The 23392-nt window shown below is 40.5% G+C and overlaps 1 protein-coding gene across 1 annotated transcript in view; it reads left to right on the top strand.

Moving 5' to 3' along the window:
• Positions 1–23392, top strand: part of LOC148595729 (centrosomal protein of 162 kDa-like) — a 33748-nt gene that overhangs the window by 7025 nt on the left and 3331 nt on the right. The window contains 25 exon segments of the mRNA XM_088519754.1: positions 4542–4694; positions 4961–5150; positions 5456–5508; positions 6708–6775; positions 7368–7395; positions 7772–7903; positions 8562–8753; positions 9250–9331; positions 9775–9884; positions 9887–9928; positions 9931–10040; positions 10566–10832; positions 11378–11506; positions 12263–12355; positions 12357–12491; positions 13177–13314; positions 14224–14336; positions 14967–15072; positions 15909–16035; positions 16876–17039; positions 18561–18665; positions 19374–19598; positions 20786–21456; positions 22167–22302; positions 22671–22769. Coding sequence (XP_088375880.1) covers positions 4542–4694; positions 4961–5150; positions 5456–5508; positions 6708–6775; positions 7368–7395; positions 7772–7903; positions 8562–8753; positions 9250–9331; positions 9775–9884; positions 9887–9928; positions 9931–10040; positions 10566–10832; positions 11378–11506; positions 12263–12355; positions 12357–12491; positions 13177–13314; positions 14224–14336; positions 14967–15072; positions 15909–16035; positions 16876–17039; positions 18561–18665; positions 19374–19598; positions 20786–21456; positions 22167–22302; positions 22671–22769 — 3668 coding nt within the window.

Raw genomic sequence — 23392 nt, 5'->3', positions numbered from 1 at the left:
AGTAGAGTAGGGATCAGTTTAAAAAAAAAACTGCTTTTGTAGCTTTTGATAAGATTAAATATGTTCTGCTGAAAAAAATAAATACTGTTGTGCTGATAACAAATATGGAAATAAACGTAATTTCTAGGAAGTTTAAAAGCAGTGTTCTTGAAAATCCTGTGCAGACCCTTTGTCTGTCTAAGGCTGACCCTTGAGGGCAGTTGCAGACAGTTGTTACTAAGGCCTCAGAAGCTCCCTCTGCAGCAGATCCACAAGGTTGATCTTTTAGTGCCACAAGCTCCCAGCTGACAGAATTATTTTCAAAGTGTTTTGTCATCACGAATCAAGGTCATGTCGCTGTCCAAGGCCCACCTCCACCCACAGTAGATGCACGTGAGCTGATGCATTTGGGTGGCGCTGCACGGAGATACTACTTGAATTGTTGTATTAATATAGTCCATATTCTGGCTAGTTAGTCTGAACAAAGTACTGTACTGGTAAGCTGTTGCCATTTGAAATTCTCATTTTGACCTCCTTAAGCATCTGTTTCGTGCTTTCTTCAATGACATTAGACAGACAAGTGGAAGACTAAATGCATACTATACATTTGTTATCTGATTCTTACTGCCAATGCATCTCACTGCAGAAGATGAGATTTATATAAAGAGACAGTTTTCACTAGTTTTGTAGATTCATGGTAAGAAGCATAGGATATTTCTGTCTATTTGGATGAGAAAAATAAAGCACATGATAAAATAGTTAAACTTGTGTTTCTAGACACATTTGAACTCTTGTTTCTCCGGGTTTACATTAGGATGTTTAAATCATGATTCGAAGTAGTGTCTTCCATATTTGATAGGTTAGAAACTGACCTCCAACTAATATTGTTTCTACTTGCCTTTTTTTTTTTTTTTTTCCAAAAAAAAAGATGGTAAGAATTCTCGTCCTGTTTTTCTTGCTTGTCTGCTCTTGCTGTTTTTTTTTTGTTTGTTTGTTTTTTTTCTCTTCAAGATTTTCAAAGCAGATTTGTTAAACTGGGAAAAAAGAAGAAAATGATGGGAAGCCGTGCTGAAATAGTTGGAAATAATGAACAAGAGATTCCCCATTCAGATTTCCAATCTGGTATTTGGTTAAATATGTTTAGGTCAATTTATTTAATGTCAGTGTGGTGGTATTGCTGTGTTTACTTTTTACTTAGTTAGAAAATCCTTTTTACTTAGTTCATTTAGCCCTAGTGTTCTTATAAAAACAAGCTGCCACTTACTTCATTTGTCACTTACTTCATTTGCCATGTCAGCTTTTGTTCTAACATCGTTGGCTGTAGTGATGCAGGAGGATAGACTGTATTAAATGCCAGCCAATGCCAGTAGAGGGGAAGATTGTTAAAATCTAAAGAAAGCCCTGTACTGTTGTAAGAGGTTTTCTGTATAATAATTTATTTAGTTGTCTCTATTTCAAACTCGAGAAGTATTAATGTTTTTTGATCTATTTGTGTAAGCTCAAAGTCTCCAGTCACACTAAGCGTTCTGGATACTTTATACTGATGTGATTCTGCTCCCTCTGCTCAGCAGTACCTTGCTCTGTGCATCCTGCCTCTGGAATAGAAACAGTGAAGTATTTGTCATAGTGACAGATTCGGTTGTTCTATCTAATCTGCAGGATGATTTTGGTTAATGCAACTTTAGACTCAACCTTGTAGCTGGGGCTTTTTTCTTTTCTTTTTTTTTTTTTTTTCCTAAAGTTATCTGAAGAGAAGACTCAGGGAATAATTCATAATTAATGAAGTGTGATTATTTTATTTAAATGTTAGTAACCTCAGTGATTAACCTAGTAGATACTAGGTTAAATGTGGCTTTGGCTTCAAATCCAAGCAGATCCCACAATATTTTGGAGAGCTGTGACAAAGAAGTATTTGGCTCTTGGTCGGTAGCGCAGCGTTGATGACTCCCTAGCCCATAGACCATTTCCCATGTGTTGGCTTTCTAGGGGTCTGTGCTTTGCTGTTCTCATAAGCTTCGTTCACCCAGGATGATTATAAAGCATCTCGGTCTGGGAGATAGGCTCAGTTTTTGTGCTTATTTCTCAAGTGAGGCTTAACATTTGGAATATGAGCAATAGGAGGAATTTGGAAATTACCTTTTAAATTAATATTTAAAAAATGGTAATCTGGTGTTTGCATTATTTTTAATGAAAGGCAACTTTTTTGGTTTCCCACTGGCAGAATAGAAAGCTCCCAGATGAGCAGTGCCTCAGTGGAGGACTTGGGTGCTGGTCTAGGAATAAAGCCCATGTGTATTGGGTCGGGAAGCATTTCGTACCTCTTCTCTTTCTGTCCTTCAGCTGGCGTCTGCCACATGTTTACAGCTTCCTTAGTCACCTTGTATGTTCCTGAGCTGCAGTAGCCCCTGGTCACGTCTCCCCATCGTCCTGTTTCTAGATAGCAACCGGCCGTGGCAAGATGCTCTGGACACACTTTGCTCCTTCCCGTGTCAAGGCAAATTCATAATTTCTGTAACTAAGAGGTCTCTCTGAATCAGTCAATTTAGAAGACTTGTTATTCCCCTGACTTCAAAGCTTGAACAGTGAGAAGCCTCCTACAGTGCAGCTGTTGCCTACTATATGTACAGCATATTCTGTGAATGCCACCTAGGTCCTGTGAGAGAGACATTTTCAGCAGAGGTAATTGTCATCTGCAATTAAATTCCAATAGTGTGAATAGACTGTGTTTGACTTCAGTGGCAATTAAGCAAGCCCTATTAAGAGTTTAAGAAGCGATAGGCAGTCTTGTAAATAACAGTGATAGAGACACAATAATTTGCATCTTTTGTATCTGTGTTTTTTCTGCCTATTTTTGGAACCGACCTAGATGCTTTCTTTGAAAATTCTTAGTACAGAATTGTAGGAGCAGTTGTATCAGTGTTAGTTTTCTTTGTCCTCAGATAATACTTTGAGCTCCTAGAGCAATGTATTTGAACAGTGTATTTATAGAATAAGTAGTAACTTAGCTTTAAAAATAATTTTCATCTTTGAGAATAATTTTATAATTATTTTAATTTTTAATTATTAATCTACAAAATTGTAGATAATTCAGTTTTCAAGGAATTGGATTGTATTACTTTTTCAGAAGTGGTCATTTGTATTCTCACATCTTATTTTTCTCTTTATTCCCTGTCCACTGTATATAAACACTCAAATATTTTGTGTACACTTAAAAGTAGTTCCCTCCAAACCTTCTTCCAGTGCCTCTCGCAGCAAGGCTTTGTCCAAATTCAAAATGTTGGAGAAATTTCATATGGACAAGAAAGATGCATATTTAAACAAAGAAGAAGGAAGCCTCACTTCTGACAGTCCAGACAATTCTGAGGGTAACAAATTTACTGTGTCTTTCATAGAATTACAAAAAGAAAATTGCTCAGTTAGGAAGGTTTTTAATAGATACTTGTCATCACATCTTAATGTTTGAGTTCTTTTGTATTCACATTCTTAAACTTTCCTCTGCAATTGTGATGTTTGGAAAATCCCTTTCTAAATGAAATCAGGTTCTTATTGTATTTGGTTTGAAGGCTCAGGACCTTAAGGAAGAATGCCATGTATGCTGAGCCTTGCAAAATGCTGCAAGGATTGGCAATATCAAGATAGGGGCAGTGAAATCTTTGGAGTTTAAGGAGACTGCTGCTTCAAGAACTTGTTTTCATAAGTAACAAATACCCCAGTAAAACCTCTCAGGAGTCAGTAGGGCTGATGCCTTTGTCAGTGCTTTTCCTCCTCCTGGTGTGTTTTGCACAGTTTCAATCTGAACATCCCTTGGGCAGAGAGCAAGTGGAGAAGACAAACGTTTGTACTCCCGTCTGAGAGCTATTAAATTATTCTATGCCAGTCTATGGTTAAATGCATGAGAGCTTTTTTTCCAGCAATTCTCCCGAACAGCCCCTCTAAAGAATCCAGGCTTAAAAGTGTGCGTTTCAGGGGCAAGCAGAAGGGACTTGGTGTTGTTTGTTCAACTAGTGCAGTACTGGGCTTGTAATTTTTGTTTCCTAAAGGAAGTTTCTTAAAGGAAGGCGGTGCTCTGCCTGAGGAGAATCCATACACAGAGTTATTTAAGGTGACATTGAACTCTTGCTATGAGGAAGAAATTGCACACTGCAGTTTGGAAGAGCTGAGGTTGTATATTTGTAATTTTGGTTACTCTTTTTTTAAGAGTATTTCATTTGCATTCAGATAAGAAATATTAATTTCTGTGCAAGGTTTCTGTGTGTGACTGTCTTCAAGTCAATTTTCCCAAATGTTATGTTTGCCCCATGGTGAACTTCAGGCTTGTGAGCAAGTATGAAGGATGTAAAGAAAAGGTATGTAACAAAGTAATTTAAAATACTGTATTTAAGGTGGTTCTGAATGTCTCGCAGGAGAAACCAAATAACTGGCTGTGCGTGACCTGTAGATTGTCATGTAAAAGCTGTTTGTGTGGTGCTGGGGTGTCTCAGCGCTCTTGCAGGACCATCAGTCTTGCTCTCGTGTTGCGACCGCCGCGAGGCGCAGTCGGCAACGCAGCGGCTGTTTCCTAGGAATGCTGGGGAGCGGTGGGAGCTTTGCCAGGCTCCCGAGGAGCGGCCAGCCCGCGGGGGAAGCCGAGGAGGATGCGCACGCAGAAGAGGGGCCCTTCCCGAGCGGCGGCGGCGTGTCGGTGTGTGCGGGCAGGGACAGCCTGGAGACACACGGTGAGAGCTGGGAGCAGCCGTGCCGTGGGGCTGGCCGCAGCGAGGCTGGTTCTCCCCACCAGCCTCTTTCATTACAGTCCTACGCTGCACGTCAGGGGTGTTCAGGTCTGTCAGGTGAACTGATGGCTTCAGCTGCGTGCTGCTGGTGTTTAATACCAGCCAGGTATTATGAGCTGTATCTAGCAGTGCTTGTTATGTTGTTACGGCTGTTCTGTGTAGATGCACTATGCAGTTACGATGAGTTTGTTCTGTGTTTTCAAATTTAGATTCAATTGTCGCTTCGGGGCCTAATCAAAGTATACTGGGAGCTGGCCTGGATACCTTGGAGGAGCAAGAAGAGAAAGAAGAGTTCTTTGCCAAGCTTGAGCAAGAAGCATCATCTACTATTGACTACTCAAGATTAAATAAAGAGCTGGATTCCAATGATTCTGTAATACTAGCACCATTTGTACTACGGTAATTTAGAGAGAAGGAAAGTTACAGACTCTTATTAATGGGCATGTGTGAGTTGGGCATTTGAAGATGAGAAAGGGGGTGACTTTAGGAATTGCTTTGACAATTTTAACTGTGGACAGTTGTAAAAACATGAGTTTTTTTATCACTGCTGACACTTGGTTTCTTTTTTATATATGATTTGATATGATAGAAAAATTCAGGCTTTTAATTTTATTGCTGATTGTAAGAAATATCAACATTTTATTGGCTAAAAATATTTATTTGCTGCCAGGAGGGGACAGTAACCTTTTAATTTTACTTCTCAGAAATGAAAAAAACGAAAAAGGAGAAGAGGAATCTGCGCATGAAGAGAAATCTGGTAATACTACTTTCTAAATCATACATTTGAAAATTCTTGCCTATTTTTACCATGTGCATGCTGAGAATTGGAAGAACTTTATTAAACTGAATAACGCAAATGAACGCTGAGAAATAGTGCTCCAGTAAAAGTGCAGGCTCTTCAGAAAATTTCAAACCAGGGCATGGGGGATGCACCACAGTGGGGTGTAATTTGATGGAAAGAGGAAATCCTGCCACAGTGTCATACATTATTCTCTTCTCAAGGTTGCCTTTGGAACTAGTCTGGAAACGTGACTCTTTCTGGGATTCAGCTTCTAACAGTACAGCATCCCTAATTTTTCTGAAATTTTCTGTTCTGAGTAGTATCTAAAGTTGGCTTATCCCAAATCACCTCGACTCTTGAGGATGAAACCATACCTGAATGCTAATGTGACTCCCCCCCCCCATAATGATTTATCTGCATTTATCTACATTTATCTGCAATTCTTCTATCAGACTTGGTCTGTTTTTATGTGAAGGCTGTGGAGCTGCTGTGCAGACAGAAGATTGGGTTTTGGAGGTGGGGGTTGTGTTTTGTGTGGAGGGAATTTTAACTGTTGGCTCTTGTCTGAAAGACAAACAGCAAAAAAGCTGTCCCCCAGAAACTGAAGAAGGCATGAGAACTGAACAAAAATAAGCAAGATGACAGAGTTAAAATACTGAAAAAACACCAAATGTTAAGAGTTATTTCAACACACAGAGTTTTCTTTCCTTTGTGAGCACTCTCAGCAAACTCTTCACTCCAAAGTGAATGCTGAAATAGTGCAAAAGCTGCAGATTCAGTGCCTAAAAACTGCTAGAGTGGTCAAGAGACATGTAGAGCTGCTGCTCATCTGGTGCTGGGGCAACTGCGTTGATTCCTACCAAACTGAGAGTGACTGAACACCAGCCACAAACATAAGGAGGCCTTGAGGGCTTGGAAATACAGCATAAATGTCTGTAAGACAAATTTCGTTTGAATTTGGAGACACTGTGTATGACTTTTATTGTGTTTTTTTTTTTTTTTTGTACCTCACAATCTCGAAACATTTTTTTGTTGTCATGTTTGTGAAAGGAGTAGTAGCAACAGTAGCTGTTTTTAGTGGAAGGACTGGAGTACAGGATGCTATAGCTTTTGCCTTTGACTGCTTTATCTTCTTTTAATGTTCACTTTATTTGATGCTTTATTTTTCTTGTCAGGCAGCTACAGTGAAGATTTTGAAGAGGAGACAGATGTTAATCTTGCCTTTAAAACTGAAGAAAATCAGGTAAATCAGAACATGAAATCAGGAGTAGATTTAAATGTAAATAGGTACAACTTTTCTGGGACTACATTGTTCTATTAAGTGCCTATACTTTTCAGTGATCTTATATTTGAAAGGTCTAAGTTCTTCACAGAGCTGCCTGTTTACTCGTTCTTTGCATAAAGAACTGGAGAGGGCAGCCCAGAAAAAGGATCTCCCATTGGAGCCTGGGGATGGGGGTGATTGGTCTCTCACTTTGGGGCTGGTGAGGTGCTCTCTATACCAGCAAGTGGTACAGGCTGCTGGGAGCAGATCTGTGGGAGAAGCAGTTGGTCAGGAGACCCTGTGTTTGTTCTGAGGGTGCTTTGGGGCAGGTAGCACAGGCCAGCTTGGGCTGGGGTGCAGGGGTGGGCGCCTCTGGGTGACTGGAGGTGCCAGCGTAGAGAGTGTCGAGGACCTGTTGGCATTGCAGGCAGATTTTGAGAAGCACAAGTTCTTAGAGCACCAGAAGCTGCATTGATTCTTAGGTTTTGGACCAACATTTGAAGTTTGAGGGTTTTTTTGAAGTTTTTTTTCAAGGAAGTTTGAAAATTAATACTACTTTTTTCTTCTTTAGGAAGCAAATACTGGCATGCTGGCTAAAGGTAAGTATGGACATCAACTAGTAGGAGAACACTAATTGTACCTTATTGAAACATTCTTATCTAATCTTATTACCTTTTTTTAGCTGATTTCAGTGTGTTCTACTGAAAGTCCATTGGACTGAAGTGATTAAAAATATATCAGTATGTCAGCACTTTACAGTAATCATCAATGTAGTGTTTTGTTTTGTTACATCCAGTCAGTACTCAGATGTTGATGCTTGCAGATGGACTTACTGCCATTAATGCCACCGGAATAATGTATCTATTTTTATTTTCATGATTAGAGAATTAAGATAAGGTTTGATAAACTCCTACTTCCACTGTAGATAAAGTATAAATGAGAGAATTTTAACGTCTTTCTTCTTGCATTTAATAGTATTACTTGACTCACAAGATTCAACTACAGAAGTTCAGAAGGCTGCTGAAACATCAGATGCAGCTGAAACATCAGATGTGGGTGAACAGTGTCTGCCTCAAGAAGTTACTGGAATTGCAATGAATGAAACAGGTAAAGTTGTCATTTTTTTAATGATGGCTCTGGAGTATTAGCAACATGGAAAAAAGGTTGTCTTAGATTGTCAGTGAACATAAAGCATTTACTTTTTAGTAACAAATCTTGAGAAGGAAATATTCTGGGGAGAACTGGTACTTCTGTGGGTTGCTAGAAATTTACTGTAAAGTTGCTTTTGCCATCGCAGCCTGTTGGTGACTTCAGTGTGGTTTCCCTGTGTTATTGACCATATCTAGAACTTTGCTTTGAACACAGTTATAAAATAAATGGTTGTATGAAGATCAGTTTGAGAATGTTCCCTGTTTACATCCAGAACGTGACTCTGACGGCATCTGTTAAAGTAGTAGACTCATATGCTCTTAGTTTATTAATGAGAATGTACTTGTAAACAAATGCATGCCAACTGGAGATGAGGCTATTTAAGGTACAGTAGCACGTGCTGCTTAGTAAGACAGCTGCTTAATTTTGTGGCAGTAATCAGGATTTTGTTATTGTTGTTCTCAGAACTGAAAATGCTGTTCTTACCTGATAATAGACAAAGCTAGAAACTGCTATGTGGGCTCTGGCGGGTCACTTTCCAGAAGAGAAAATTCTGTAGTGTCCCTTGTGAGCCTGCATTTGGTTTTTTTTCTTTTGTTCTCTTTTTACCTTGCAGGCCCTTCCTATGGGCAAGCCAGCAGCGACGTGGAGGCGTTGCACGACGCGTACCGTCACGTGCAGCAGTCCTGGGGAGACGCCGAGGAGCACAAAGCGCACGGCGCTCCAGGGGCAGCGGCACCGTGCGTGGTGCCAGGTGCTTCACAGAGCAATGACATCTGCTCCAGACATGTATCAACTACTGAGTCAGGTGAATGTCACAGAGCAAGACAAAGCTGTGATTTCCAAGCTGTTTTCCCATTTTCTTCTGTCTAGGTTAAAAAGAGCTGTAATACTTCTGGTTATGTTGCTAAGGAGCTGCAGGACAGAATCAGGAGCGTGCTGTGATCTGGCTTTCTCACTTCAAACATACAGCTTTTATAAGCTGGGGGTGTGTAATGATGATATGGGTATCAAACAAAAAATCCTTGAAATTAAAATGAGCTAATCATTCATACTCTGTACACTGATGACACCCTCTGTATTAAATGAAAAATTTTTAAATGGTATCTAAACATGTAAAGTGAGAGCCTGTTTCAGCAATAACAGCCTCAGGGTGGTTAGAAGGAAGACATTTATCATATAAAGATGTAGAATGAGAAAGATGAAAATGAGTGATCTTGGTTATTCTATTTATTAAATATTTTTAATACTAGCCTTTTGCAAGTGCATTTTATAAGGTTTTTAACTTATTCTGCATTTACTAGATTTACCAACTGTTGAAGAATTGATGAAACCTATTAAAGGAGATTCCTATGATGCCAGAGGTTTCAATTTGGAGCCTGGAAGGTACTTATCTCAGAATATGTATTTTAAGGATTGTAATAACTTAAGTCCTGCTTTGCTGTTGTGTCCAGAGCATGGCATGCAGGTCGTGGAGCTGTTGGGAACAGGTTATGCTCTGCAGATGAGCTTTGGGAGTTGAACGTGTGATTGCACCCAGCAGAAGTTCCCATTCGTTGTTTCACTAGCGTTAATTCTGTGCTTGGTTTTGTTCAGTACCACAAAAGCAGTTGCTCCTGCTTTATGGGAGTGAATCTTTAGCCTAGTCTTTTTTGCTTTTTAACTGGATCAGGTGGAGTATTATTCTTAAAAGTAGCTAGAATCTCATTCAGCTTCAAGCAGTCTCTACCGATCATACCTAAGGGGAAAATCGCCCTATTTTTCTGAAGCAACAGAAGTGCAAAACACAAGAGTTTTGTTTTATGTGACTTTATTCCTTTCTGTCATAGCCCTGTGGAACTGACAGGCAGCCCAGCAAAGGAGCTCATCGGCCACGAGCCATTCAAGGTGCATGAGAGTAACACAGTTTGGGAGACAAACTTGCTCGAAAAGTTCAGCAGAGAGAGAGCCTCTCTCCTCGGAGAGCTGTGAATGGGGGTGACCTTTGTGGGAGACGGAGAAGGAAGCCGAGATGGATGAAACACAGCCTGGCTCAGTGAAGGAAAAGATGGCACACGACTCTCTGCTTTCACAGCTGGTCAGCAAAAATAACCAGGTCATATCAAACAGCTCTTAAATATTGATTTTTGAATCACCTGTAACTTGAAGATTACTGTCGTACGCTTAGGAGTCAAGAAGCAGCTTGTATTTTCTTGAAACGCTCAAGTTACCTTTGCTGCTGTTAGTGCAATTTGGGGCTTTCCAGCCCAGTGCATTGGAGTCTGCTGCAGCCCTGTGCGCCCAGCTCCAGCATCCCCATCCCAGGGGCCTTCCCTCGTGTGAATGTGCAGAGGTGCAGGCTGGAGAGCCCCCCCATGCCAAGGATAGACCCCGATGGAATTGGCAAGGATAGAGAGGATAGGCTGCAGCGATCAAGGGAAGGGCCCAGACTCCCCAGGGCATCTGAACAAGTGGTTCGTGTTGGTTTATATTAGGCACACTTTCCAAAATACTCTCATTTTTTTTTCTGCTCTTATTGTTGTGTTATCCTAGTAACTGGCTCTGTGTTCTGTTGTAGAAGCGAAGGTTACCCTTTCCAAGCAAAGGCCACACCAAAAACTGAAGTCTGGTTTCTAAAAAGTATGCTCTGTTACAGGCACTGCAGTCTCCGTCCTCGAAGGGCAAAGGACTGGGATCAGTGACAACTAAACAAACGTACAAGAGCATCAGAAGTACAACACCCCTACATAAAAAGAAGCCATTGCACAGTCCTCGTGGATTGGTTAGGAGTTCGGGATATGGGAAGTCAGCTTCACTTTCCAAACAGCCTTCCCCGTCTAGCGAAAAGAAAACACTGAAAGAAACTTTCAAGAAGTCCAGCCTGAAAGCCAAAAGCCCAGCAGATAAAGCAGGACCTAAAGGTAATTCTCTCTTCAAATGGACTCGTGGGGAAAAACAAAATCACCATCTCATTGTTTCTATTTCAGTATCCTTATATGAGAAAACTAAACTATAAACAGTTAACATATACGTTAGTTGCTCTCTAGGGTGAACTTCCCTGTTTGGGTTTTTCCTTGTTGTTTCTTTTTTGTTTTTTAAAAACCTGTTCAGGTTGCTGCTTGCTGCCCCAAGGAGGCATAGCTGCCCCAAGCAGGTGTTCCATCTCTTCGTATGCCATCTCCATTCCAAAGTCCCCTTCATAAATTGCTGTGTCTGATCTTCAGCAGGGCTTGGAATATGTGTATCTGTGTATACTTAGATAGCTGGCCAGACAACTGACTAATCTTGTTTCATGAAGGATTTATTATCCAGCTATTCACAGTCCTGGTCTGTTTTCTAGTTGCATTCTCAAGGGATCACAGGGATGGGTCAGGAGAATATATTTTAAAGAACATTATAATGAGTAAAGTGTTGAATGTAATTTTGTTCTATTTTTCTTCATGTCTGAATGAGGAAGGCTTATTTGCTACTAGGATTATCAGGTCTGCGCCCAAGGAGGGGGTTAACCAAGTTACACCTGACGACTCGGCTGTTGGTGATGGTGTGCAGCAGGTCGTGGACTCTCACAGCCAGTATCAGCATGTGAGTAAGTTAGTGTTGCTGCTAGTTGTAGTCCCTATAGCTTGATTTGCAAGCCTGTTTTGTCATATTCTTTTAATAATTATGTAATAATCACAAGATTGGCAAATGCTGAAATATTGAATACAAAATCTAGTGAAATACTGATTTTTGCTTTTACATGTGCCAGTATAAATGTACTGCTTTCAGTTGCTTGGCTAGTTCTCTTATGTTTAACTTCTTAAAACTTATTATCTCGCTGGAGGGGGATATAATTTTAAATGAAACTGGTAAGTATAAGTATTCTGTCAAGAATATTAACTAGTAGTTCTGTTTGGTTTTGTGCTTCTGTTGCATTGAACGTTTAAAAAAAAAAAAAACTTGTGAGTTTTCTCAGCTGACTGAATTTGTAGTCACGGCTTTTCTTTCTGCCTTAGTATAAATAGAAAACCATTTATTTAATGAATCCCTTGATCATTGCTCTTTTCAGTGGGCAAAATGCATAGTAGATTAACCCTGGTAGCTGTTTAGTGGCTGTTGGCTCCCAGAGTGCTTTATTTCCTGTGTGCTTGGGGGTTTTATTCCCCCATACGTGTTTAGGAAATGGGAAAGTAGATCATTAGAGAAAATCGTGAAAATGTTGAGGGTGGTTTTGTTTGGTGTTGGTTTGGTAGTGTATTTTTTTCCCCCTCAAGCACATTACGAAGAGTCAGACAAGCCGGTCAAACAAAAGCCCCCGGTAAGCTCGGTGTGACGCTGCCCTGCTTTCCTCTTCAGCAGGACTGGCCCTTTCCTGCTGCCGGAGGCTGCGAGCGAGAGCTGCGCCTGCTGCGCCGAGCTGAGGCTGCCGAGGAGGAGCTGCGCGCGGCGCGCGGGGGCCATGGAGCAGCTCGGCCGCCGCGCGGCGCGCGCCGAGCAGGACGCGCAGGCCGCGCTGCTGCGGCTGCAAGCGCAGCACGACAGGGAGCTCTCCCAGCTGGGGCAAGAGAATTACCTCCTCCAGAGCAAGGTGCTCGATCCCATCTCCTCTCCTGCTGCTGTAGAACAGGGGCAGCGCGAACATTCAGTCATGTTGTTTTCAGTTCACTGCAAATGAGGAGAAAATGCATTTTTATACATCTGTTGCTGGCTTGTGTGTGTGTGCTGACTAGTGGAGTTATTCCTCATAAGATGTGATTTTTTTTTTTTTTTTTTTTTCCTACAGAAATCCTGTTAAAATCTTGTTATCCCAGGTTCTCTTGTTTAGCTGTTTTGGCAGTTCTGCAGCAAGCTTTTTGCAAAGATTTAACATTTTATATTAATAAATCTTTTTAATTAAAAAAAAATACCAGATTAAGTGATACAGCTTGTTACTGAGAAATTCTCTACATAGAGTTTGTTATTTTGCTGCATTTTTCTATGTTGCATTTTGGCTATATAGCAAAATAGTATTCACAGGATTATTCCCCTCTACCTCTCTGCCTAAATACTTTAGGAAAAAAAGGAAGTCTAGTTCCATTGTTAATTTTTCCCAGCTTGCCTATATCGTTCCTATTTATCATGAAAGCAGAATAAAGAGCCAATATTATTATTGGCTCACGCCTTAATGTACATTGATTTATTTATAATATACTCTGAGTTTAAAGTAAAATCTTGGGGAGAATTCTGTGTTGGTAACAAAACTTTCCTGTTAATTGTGTATGTATTTCTTAAAGTTAAGAAGCATGGAAGAGCTAGCTAAAGGAAACAGATGGATCCATGGTACAGCAACAGTTCCTGTCACTGAAGAAAAACTGACACAAATTAAAAAAGAAATTGAAGATCAAGAGGTCATTATTCAAGGCTATCAACAGGTATGCTGCCCGGCATGGAGTGCTGTGTGCTAGTTGTGTGTTTCAGAACCCAACTTTGACAGTGGTTACTACTTTTCTGTTTGAAACAGTTATCTTGGTATCTACGGGGTGGAAGAAGTTTTCTGTATGAAGGGCACAAAATATATTGCACATTAAAAATATTTATTTCCCCAACTGCACATGATTGTCCTAAACTGTAAAAATAAGGTGACCTCTCACCTCATGGAAACATGAAGATACTTTTTTTTTTTCTAAAATGTAGTAGAAAAATACAGTAATTTTTAGCAGGATTATAATTCTGGAGGATTCTGTATTTGAGATGCAATGAACTGCTCCTGTTATGTGAAAGACAAGGAACCATATCAAGGTGCCTCACGTATTTCTCTTTAGTTGAAAACATAAATAGATGTTGCAGGCTTAAATGACCCTTGGAAGTACTTGCTGCTGGTCAGTTTAACCAGCTTTTCGGGCTAGTGCTGAGCAACTTTTAGTAGCAGAGGCACAAAATCTTGCTGGTTGAGGGCTGTGGAGCTCCCAGATCGGTGACACTTTTTGCCCCCAGGAGCGGCAGGTGGGCAAGCCGAGCTGTGCTCTGTCTGCACCCATCCTGTATGTGCTCTAACCATATGGCTAGGTAGCTTTGCAGGGAAAGAAATAACTTAATCACTTAAGAAATAACTTCTTCCTGTTGTTAGTTAATCTTAGTACCCATGGAGCACTCAGCCTAGGTTGCAGAGGCCACTACATAATACTTGAGGAAAAAAGCTAATGAAAGTAGATGCCTATTTTAGAAATGTGGTAATAAAACTGTTATTTGCTTTCACTGCTGCAGGGTTTCAGAAGGCAAACAGAGAGTGATTTTTGAATGGGTGAAAGAATAATTTATGAACTTTCTTTGTCTCATCTTAGGAAAATGAAAAGTTATACAAACAAATGAAAGAGCTACAAATTCAAAACAAGAAAAATGAGGAACAAATGTTTAAGGAGAATCAGTGTTTAATGTCTGAATTAATAGCTCTAAGGTAGGCTTATTTAAGCATCTAATCTAAAGTGTCTCTATCTTTCAGTCACGGCTTATTTTGTTTCTAGAGAGTTGCCGCAGTCTGCCAGAGGTTGGACTGGATGGTCTCTAGGGGTCCCTTCTAACCTCGACCCTTCTGTGAGATTTGATTTTGTTGATTACAGGCACTTAATTCATACTCTCTCTTTTGATCTTACAGACCTGGGGGAAGGCTGTTCTCCATAGTCAGATTATTCCAGTGCTAAAATATAAATATCCCTCCTATTCTTACAAGAATGTATAGGACATATATTGTAGCCATTCTGATATTACAGTTCTGCTCAAGTGTCAAAATGTTTTGATATCGTTGGAAATGATGTGGTAGATACGGAGGTCACTACACTGAAGGACAAAGGGATATTTGGGAGAGCTCTAGGTCTTGTAAGACTTGCTTTCTAAGCCAGAAACGAGCTGAACAGCTGCTCTGTTCCTAATTTGTTGGTGTCTGCTTGTGAGAAGTCCTAGGCGAGTTGTGCTGATGTTGGAGTTCGGTTGTTTTTTGTTTTGTTCTGTTTTTAATAAACAACTGTAATACGCTAAATTGCCACACCGTGTAACTTTTTGCTCTTGTCTTTTTTTGGTTGTTTTTTAGAGAAAAGGTGAATATGACTAATATCCAGCCACGGGTGATGCAGGTTCCTGAACCAGCCAGAAATCAGAGTTTCACAGAGCTGATTTCAGAGCTCCGAGCAGCACAGGTAGCTCCACGCCCTGCACGCTCTTAACCTGCTCATGCAAACAGTGCATGACCATCCTACAGTGGAGCAATAACATAAGTAAATAAAGTGGTGGAGCATGCTGATATTTTTCCAGTGTTAACCATTTTCCACAATTGATTATCGCAAATGCTTGGTCAAAGGGAGACTCGGAAGTAATCACAGACGCACTGGAAGCTCCTCCGTGTCCCTTGGCAGTTCGGAAATGGCTGGTGGGAGCCCGCAGGAAGGGGCGGCCTGGGGGGGTTGTAACTCCCCAGCTGCTGAGCCAGGTCCTGAAGGGATCCCTGCTCCCCACCAAATACCACCTGCTCCTAACAGCAAAACCTCCTCATTTGGTGGCAAGGCAGTAAATTGTGGTGGGTGTAGAAGCAGGCAAAAAGCTTTTAAGGCAACAGCTCTTTTGAGACTTTGTTGTTTTGTATAGTCCTAGAGAGATGTAAAGGTTTGGAAGGAGAGCTTCATTTTAATCTAGCTTGTGGCTTTGTGAAAAGATAGGACATTGAAGTTGTATTCTTTAGTATTGAAAATAAAACTTCTTCAGTGACCTTTTCCAAGGAGAGGTCTGGAATGTTTTACACTTCTAAGAGAGTCTTTACCTACAAGAGGTGGCAGGTTTCCCTGTGTCTGACTTCGGTTTTCCTGTGTCGTACTGTAGCCAGAACTGAGAATAATACCAAGCCTAGAAATCTAATTGCTACCGTAGTTTGACACAACAAGTGTGAGTCAGTCTCTCTATGGAGAAAAAGTATGTTCGTTTTTTGTATGAAAATAATGTGTGTATTTTTTGTTGCCTTAAAACTTTCTCTAAAATTAAGAAGGAAGAAACTAAATTACATGAAGAGATAAAACGGCTTAAACAAGAAAAACAGGCTCTTGAAGTAGACTTGGGACAAGCAAAGAAAGAGAGAGATCTAGCAAAAGTGCAGATTGCTTCCACATCAGGTAAAGGATCCTTATTTTGCTAATAATTGTGCTTCATATATATTTCTTTAATTAAAATATGCTATTAAAATATGACTCAGAATCAAATATATCTAGACTACTTCCAGGTGCTGTCTAAACCTCTCAAAAACATACAGTGAAAGAGATAGCAGAGTATTTCGTTGGCAAATCTATTAGAAAACATTTTATGGTAACTAGCCAAACTCTTGGTTACTGACTTTGTTCATATAAATAATCTGTTTTTCATGCCAACTGGAATAAGACAACTGTGTTCATATGGAAGGACTTAATGTGAACATTGTCTTCCTCTTTAGATCTGCTTACCACAATTTTGACTAGTTTTACGTATAACTTATGCTGTGCAACTCTTTTTTTTTTTCCTCTGAACTCTTTCCCATTTGACTTTAGCCTTCTAATGAGAGGGCAACCCCAAATTGGACTCCTTCATCTTCCAATATCAGACATCACAGTGCTGAAAGTTAATTTCCACCCTGTGTCTTCTCAAAAGCTTGATCCCAAACAAGTGTGGCTAATACATGTAATACGTGTGTTCTGCTGTCCACGTGATTACTGAGGATTTGTTTGCTATAACTTGACCAAGGATGGGTTCATCTGAGATCCTGCTTTAAATACTTTCTGTGGTAGATTGTGAAACACTATTGCATATGAGGGGGAGAGAGTTTTTTTGAAATACACTTACATAAAAAATCTGGTTTTGCTCTGGTCTTAAAATTTTACCAATTGTGAAGGCGAAAAATGTATGGAAAGTACCCCAAAAGGATAGTGTTGACTAATTGTTTCTAAAAATTATTCAGTAGTATTCACTGAGGTGTCTTGTAGGTGAGAAATCATATGAATTGAAAATTATGGAAGACTCATACAAGCAGGAAATTGCTCATTTAAAAAGAAGACTTCAATGGTATGCAGAAAATCAGGATCTTTTGGATAAAGATGCAGCCCGTCTTAAAGATGCGAAAGAAGAAATTGAGAAACTAAAGCTAGAGGTGATAATATCAAGTGTTTAATTTGTTTGTTTGTTTTTAAGAAATAGGAGCTTTCTAGTTTTAAGAATTGGAACTTTGTGCTTCACAGTGCTTCCAGCTTTTTTAAGAATACACATGTGAATTCATAACTTCCAATCAAACGTGCCTGGCTCTATATTCAAAATGAGCGCTCGATGCCTTTGCAATCAGAATTGCCAGTGCCTCCTGCCTAGGACCAGTTTCCTTATGCTGGTGTTTCGATGATGCTTCTGGAAACAGCTACAATGTCATTTCCTTAAGACTTGCAAATTTGTTGCCCTCAAAGAGCAAATCCATTTTTACATGAAGAATTCAGAAGACCCCTCCTGCCCTTCTCTTTCCCCCATTTAGCGCAGGCAACGTTTCCTCTCTCAAGTATCAGCTCTAAGCTCCTCAGACAGGATTGTTTACAAGAGAAGGGAGCTAAAAAGAAATAACATAAAAAGCAAGTGAAACCAGTGAATTATTCCTGAATAGATCTGAGATTTGAATTGCCTGTTAGTAGAATTGACTTAAAGTTCCCAGAAATAAAGAATATTCCTAGCAATTAAATATCACTGGTCTGGGAGGCTGCCTAATGGCTTGTTATGGGTGAGATCAGATTCAAGGAGGTGCTTCTGAAAGAGAAGCCAGGGAGAGGAGGTCCATTAAAGGCCACTGCATCAAGCTTGTACTCCCGTATGATAGGTGCCCGTTCAAATCTCAGCAATAGGTCATTGGCTTTTAGAGAGAATAGTTTTGCTGCACTTTTTTTTTTTTTTCCCCTCAGGACAGGCCAATATTTGAAAATGGTGTGAAGAGCTGTACTATCATAGAAAGCAGCAGAAGAGTCAAAACCTCTGTGCTGGCCCCCAAGTTTTGCTGTGGGCACATTTCCAATCCAGCATCACTCAGAGAGAAGCCAGGATAGGAATATTTGTGGTTTTACAACCTGTAATGGGCCTGTACAGTGGCAGCAGTGGCTGATACATGTAGCATGCCCAAGTTCAGATTGAAGCTTTGAGTCTTCATGGCCAGGTTTTATGGGAGAGCAGAAACTGCAAATATCCAGCTTCTTCCCCTGATCCTGAGTCAGCATTTACTTAGGCACAACATATTGTCCTTCTTTTGTTCTTTTATCATGGAGCATAGCCCTGCATAACTCAAACTGTTTCCTTACCTGATGCTGTGTTCAAGCAAGACAAATGTCCATTACATTATTTCATATTAACCAAACCCGTGTTTTGGGAGGGTGGGAAAAAGGAGCACGAGATTTACTCTCTTTCCAACAAGAGTGCCCCTGAGTTGAAGTTCTCTGCCTGTGGCTTGTTTCAGTTTCTTTGATATTAAGGTGTAGCTAGGAATCTGAAGAAAAATTAGAAATTATTTAAAAAATACTGTTATCAGTTCTTAAGTTGTAGGTGCTTCCATTATACTATGTTGATTTGAAACTTTTGTATCTTTGTATTAGAAGAAAGTATCTCTGAATATAAATTATAGTTTATTTTCTCATAAACTGGATAGGTCGAGAAGCTCAGAACTGAAGCTGGAGATCAGTGTGTGCAGCAGAAGAAACGTCTGAGGGACAGAGCAGCAGATGCTAAAAGAATTCAGGATCTCGAGCGACAAGTGAGCAGTTACTCCTCGTGCCTTAACCTCTCTCAACATTTACTAATGTACTTCATAAATAACTCGATGTTCTAATGAAGTGTTTATTAATATCTCCTTTAAATTAATGAACACAATAAAATAACATACAGTAATCTGATGTTGGAATAATTTCAATAACATTATGAAATCTCTGTAACATAGTTGAAAATTGGAGTGGAATGTGGAAGTGTGAGTTTAATTTCAGGAAACAGTAAATGTTTTAAGTCTTGACCTTTAATATTGTTAATACTTTTTTTTTTTTTTTTTAAAAAAGGTAAATAAAAGATCCATCTGATTATAAAATAGAACCATACTCTGTTTAAATAGAAGATGTTGGAAAAGCCAGTAAGAGATAGCAAGTCCTGCTTATTTAATGTTGAAAAGGCTGAGCTTAATCAATCTTACTTTTATAAGATCCTTTCCAAAACACTCATTAGTCTTACCACTCTCTTCTGTATATGTACATGTAGTTTAAAAACTTGATCTTAAAGTTCTCTTTTTAGAATGTAAATGCAAGCAGTGTGAAAAAACACTATATTGAAAAGCCCTAAAATGTGCATCTCTGGTGCCCAGTCTTCACCCAGTTTTTAGGTGGGTTACCTTTGTTAGCATTCTGTGGGTGCTCTTCAGTTTGCTTTTCATCTGGATTTTCTCTTTTGACTTCTAACTTAATTTTCTTTTTGATAGATCAAAGAAATGGAAGGGATTCTAAAAAGAAGGTATCCAAATTCTTTGCCTGCTTTGATTTATGCTGCGGCTGCTGCTGAGAAAAGCAATGATCTTTCAGCTAAAACAAACACAATTGATTTTTTGGAGAGAAGAATAAAAAAGTTAGAAACAGAACTGGAGAATAAAGATGATGAAGCTAAAAAGAGTCTCCGTGCTATGGAACAACAATTTCAGAAAATAAAGGTAAAAACTGCAGTCGTATTCAGTAGCCACAAGAGATGCTCTGAGGTTAGTGGAGTTTAAAACAGACCAGTGGTGAAAATTGAAGGCAAAGACCATATTCAAAGAAAAAATGCTCAGAAAAATTTGTGACCAGAATATTAATGGTTTGCTGCCTCTGAAACACAAATAGCGCCAAAATTCTTAGTGTAGAGGCTTGAGACCGAGAGGACGTTTAATGCCAAAGGCATTAAAATATCCTTACAGATAGGACACGTGGGTTTCATCCTGTGAGGCAGAGAAGCAGCTTGCTCCATTCCTTGTTGTATCAAAGGCTGTTGTTTCAAAAATTGTATAAACTTTTTCTTTTCTACAAAGAATGTCTAATCGTTCTATTATCCATAAATTATTTGATAGCAAGTCTTAAAATTTGTGTTAAGAAGCATTTAAATTTGGCATTTTACTTTATGGCAAGGTGAACTGCATAGGCTCTTAGGGAAAAGGAGAGGAAAACCTTGGTCAGTTGTTGCTCTTTCTTCCCATGTGGGTAACTTCTCAGACCTGCCAGAGGCTCTCCAGGCTTACAAGAGGTAAAATCCCATCAGCTTTTCCCCAGCTTTCTTGGAAGAAAGACTCTGTCTCTCTGAATTCACACTTCTGTTTTCAGAAAGGAGGGGGAAAAGAAATGACCACAACAGCAAGCTGTCCTGTTAAATTTATTGATGATGTAAAAAATATGAAGTGTAACTTTTAAAGTATGTGACAGTAATAATTGCAAGCGGACTTATGGGTGATGCAGAATGGATTTTTAAACAAAGATAAAGATTTATTTTGATATTTCTTTTGGCAGCAAAGTGAGATATTAATTTGGATCTCCAACTTCTTACCATCTGAACAGGACTAAATTACATAAAAATGAAATGGAGGGTTCCATGCTAATTTAATTTTCATTCTCATAGCTACTGTTTTCATTGTGAGAGCAGGATGAGTTTGTAGTAAATGTGTTGAGTAATGCTGTTTTTACAGCTGATTTATGTGCTGTAGTTTATTGGCTAAAATGCATTAATTTCTGAACTAATTGAGCGTAGTGTTGCTAGTAATGCTGATACGTACCCTGTGTTGCAGAACCATGCAGTACCTTTAGAAAATAATATAAAAAGGTAGCACGGAGCGTGTGGCTGAGGAAAGTGCTTTCTGCTCCCCTCTCCCAGGTGCAGTACGAGCAAAGGCTTGTAGAGCTCGAGCAACTACTTGCCTATAAATTCATGAGTGAATCACCAAAACTGAGCAGCGATAAAGCCAGTTCTACAGAGCTTGAACAGGAACTTCAAAACCTAAAGGAGATCCATCTGGTCACTGTTAAAAACCTCCAGGCCGAAATTGAAAATCTTAAAAGTCAAAATTCACAGCTAACACTTGGAAGTAAAAAGGAAAACAAAGACATGCAGTCAACAGATTCTCAAGTGAAACAAGCTAATACAAAAGAGAGATTGTTAAAACTAAATCAAGAACTGATCACCAAGAATAGAGAAATACAAAACCTCACAAAAACTGTAGAGAAACTTCAGAAAGAAAGGATGGTGATGCTGTCTGACGATAATTTCAGAAATAAAGCCGCTAATAAGGAAAACCCTACAGAGAACTTGAAGCAGAATAGCTTAGCAGGAGGCGCGAGGAGTCCCAGCAGGAGCGAGTCCTCGGCAGGAGCATTCCGTGGTGGCAGCGTGTGCCGGCCACGGGGCTCTCCCGATGCCGATATCTCGGAAGTTCTGCAGGAAAATAAACAGCTAAAAGACGACCTGGAGAGACTGTCTCTGGAAATGAACCAGCAGAGGATAAAGTCTCAAGCAACACTGGCTTATTCCGAAAATAATATAAGAAGGTAAATGTTTGATGTGTTCTTTTAAAAACCTCGGTGGAGTACTGGCTGAGACAGGATTGCAGTGAGACATGTTAACATACCAGTCGTGTCAACGTAGCTTATTTATGGCTGATGGTCTCCGTAAACTTCATGTTTTGCTCTCTGCTTTTCCAGCACAGTGTGCTGTCACGGTTCTTCTGCCAGGCAGGCTTGTGTTCATCCTGTTTATCAATGCTCCAAAATGTCACAGTTCTGAGTAAAAGCATCTCATGTGTTGTGCAGTGCTAGCATTTGTTATCTGTACCTGCTTGCAACCTGGGACCCTCTTTCCTGGGATTTACCTGGCCAAGCAGAAACTTTGTTTCACCTAGTCTGTCTAGCTCCCCTTTCACTCAAAGCAGAGGAAATGGTCATCTGTAACACATTTTATCCTAAAAGAGATGCCTTAAGTCTAACTGCTGGGCTGTGATTTGGGAAGCGCCTCTTTTCCCCGTCTCCGCAGGGAAAGCCTGCGGAGGCGCCCGCGTGGCGGCCGCCTCGCCGTGCGGCGCACGGCCCGTGCCGAGGCCGGCCCTCCTGCCGCCCCGTTTGTTAACGACGGGCTCGTCCTGCAGGCGGCGGTCACCAAGCTTTCCGCGCCGTTAACACGCGCTCAGGCGAGGGGCTTCTCGCCGTCTCGAAGAGCTGCCCGTACCCGCGTTATGCCTGTTGTTTTCCTCTCCCGCTGGCAGGCTGCAGGAGGAGACGGCGGAGTACGTCGCGTCGCTGAAGGCCGCGCACGAGCGCGAGGTGGAGCGGCTGCTGCGGCGGCCGGCGCCGTGCGCGGCGCGGGTGGCCGAGCTGCACGGCAGGATCTCCACGCAAGAGGTGCCGCGCCGCGAAGCGCGCGTGTTACGCAGCCGTCCTTAAAAGCTGCTAGCTGCGGGGTTGCTTTGACTCCCGTGGGAGGAGGGCGTGCTGTTTGACCATCGAGCTTGTGCCGCCCTGTGGTGGTAGAAAGCAGTGAGAGCTGCTGGATTCGGATTCTTCGGCTTTTGACCCGCAGGTGAAGGCCGGTCTGCAGGCGTTGTGCGCGTGTCTGCTGTCAGACACGTCAAGTGACTGTGCACTCAATATACATAGCTCATACCAGCACTCTTACAGCATTACTTACATTTTAGGGTGTAATTTTCCTGAATAGGTTTTCAGATGACATCGTAGGTATTTGTGTTAATGAAGAATCTTTAATCTTGCAGGTATTAATAAAACATCTCCAAGAGCAAATCGGTGAGCAACAGAGACAGCAGGAAGCCCTTCTAGTTTCACAAATGCGAGAGGAACTCCTACAAAAAGAGGTATATCTGAATTTGGGTTGGGGGTACCTTATACTGATAGAAACCCTCTTTGTTTTTGTCCTTTTACATTTTCAAATATTATATAGTAAAACAAGTCTAAAGAACGGGATATTTGTTGGTTTCTAGATGAGTTGAGTATGAAAATGAAATATATTTTTCTAATGTGAACAGGAAAGCGACACAGGTCATAGGAGATTATACTTTGATTTCCTTTGATTTCCATGAAATCATCTGACATCTGTGTGAAAACTGATCAGAAGGTTAAATCAAATACTGACAGTCTCTTTGAGAGTTGTGGGTAAGAAACAGCCCCCAGGACCTTATTAAAAGGGTACTTTAATTCATTGTTAATTATACATCTAGAATCAGAACAAAGTCTTCCTTTTCTTCATCCTTCATTACCGCAAACCTGATCTGGGTGAGTGTATTCTTGGTTATGTTCTTGGCCTGTGAAAGTTGGTCTTCCATGAAGAGAAGTTGAATTCGCAGAGTTCTGAAATTCACTTCTGTTGTTTTGAAACAGGTATCTATTTTCTGTTTGTTCTTTTGATAATCTAAAAATTACACTTGCTCATGTTTTCATTTTGGGGTTAATATTGCCAAAATTTCCTGAGACTTTATCT

Source organism: Tinamus guttatus, unplaced genomic scaffold, assembly GCF_059628265.1.
Source record: "Tinamus guttatus ecotype Peru unplaced genomic scaffold, ASM5962826v1 Tinamus_guttatus_pri_ptg000070l, whole genome shotgun sequence".
Lineage (NCBI taxonomy): Eukaryota > Metazoa > Chordata > Aves > Tinamiformes > Tinamidae > Tinamus > Tinamus guttatus.
This window is presented reverse-complemented; position numbering and strand designations above follow the sequence as displayed.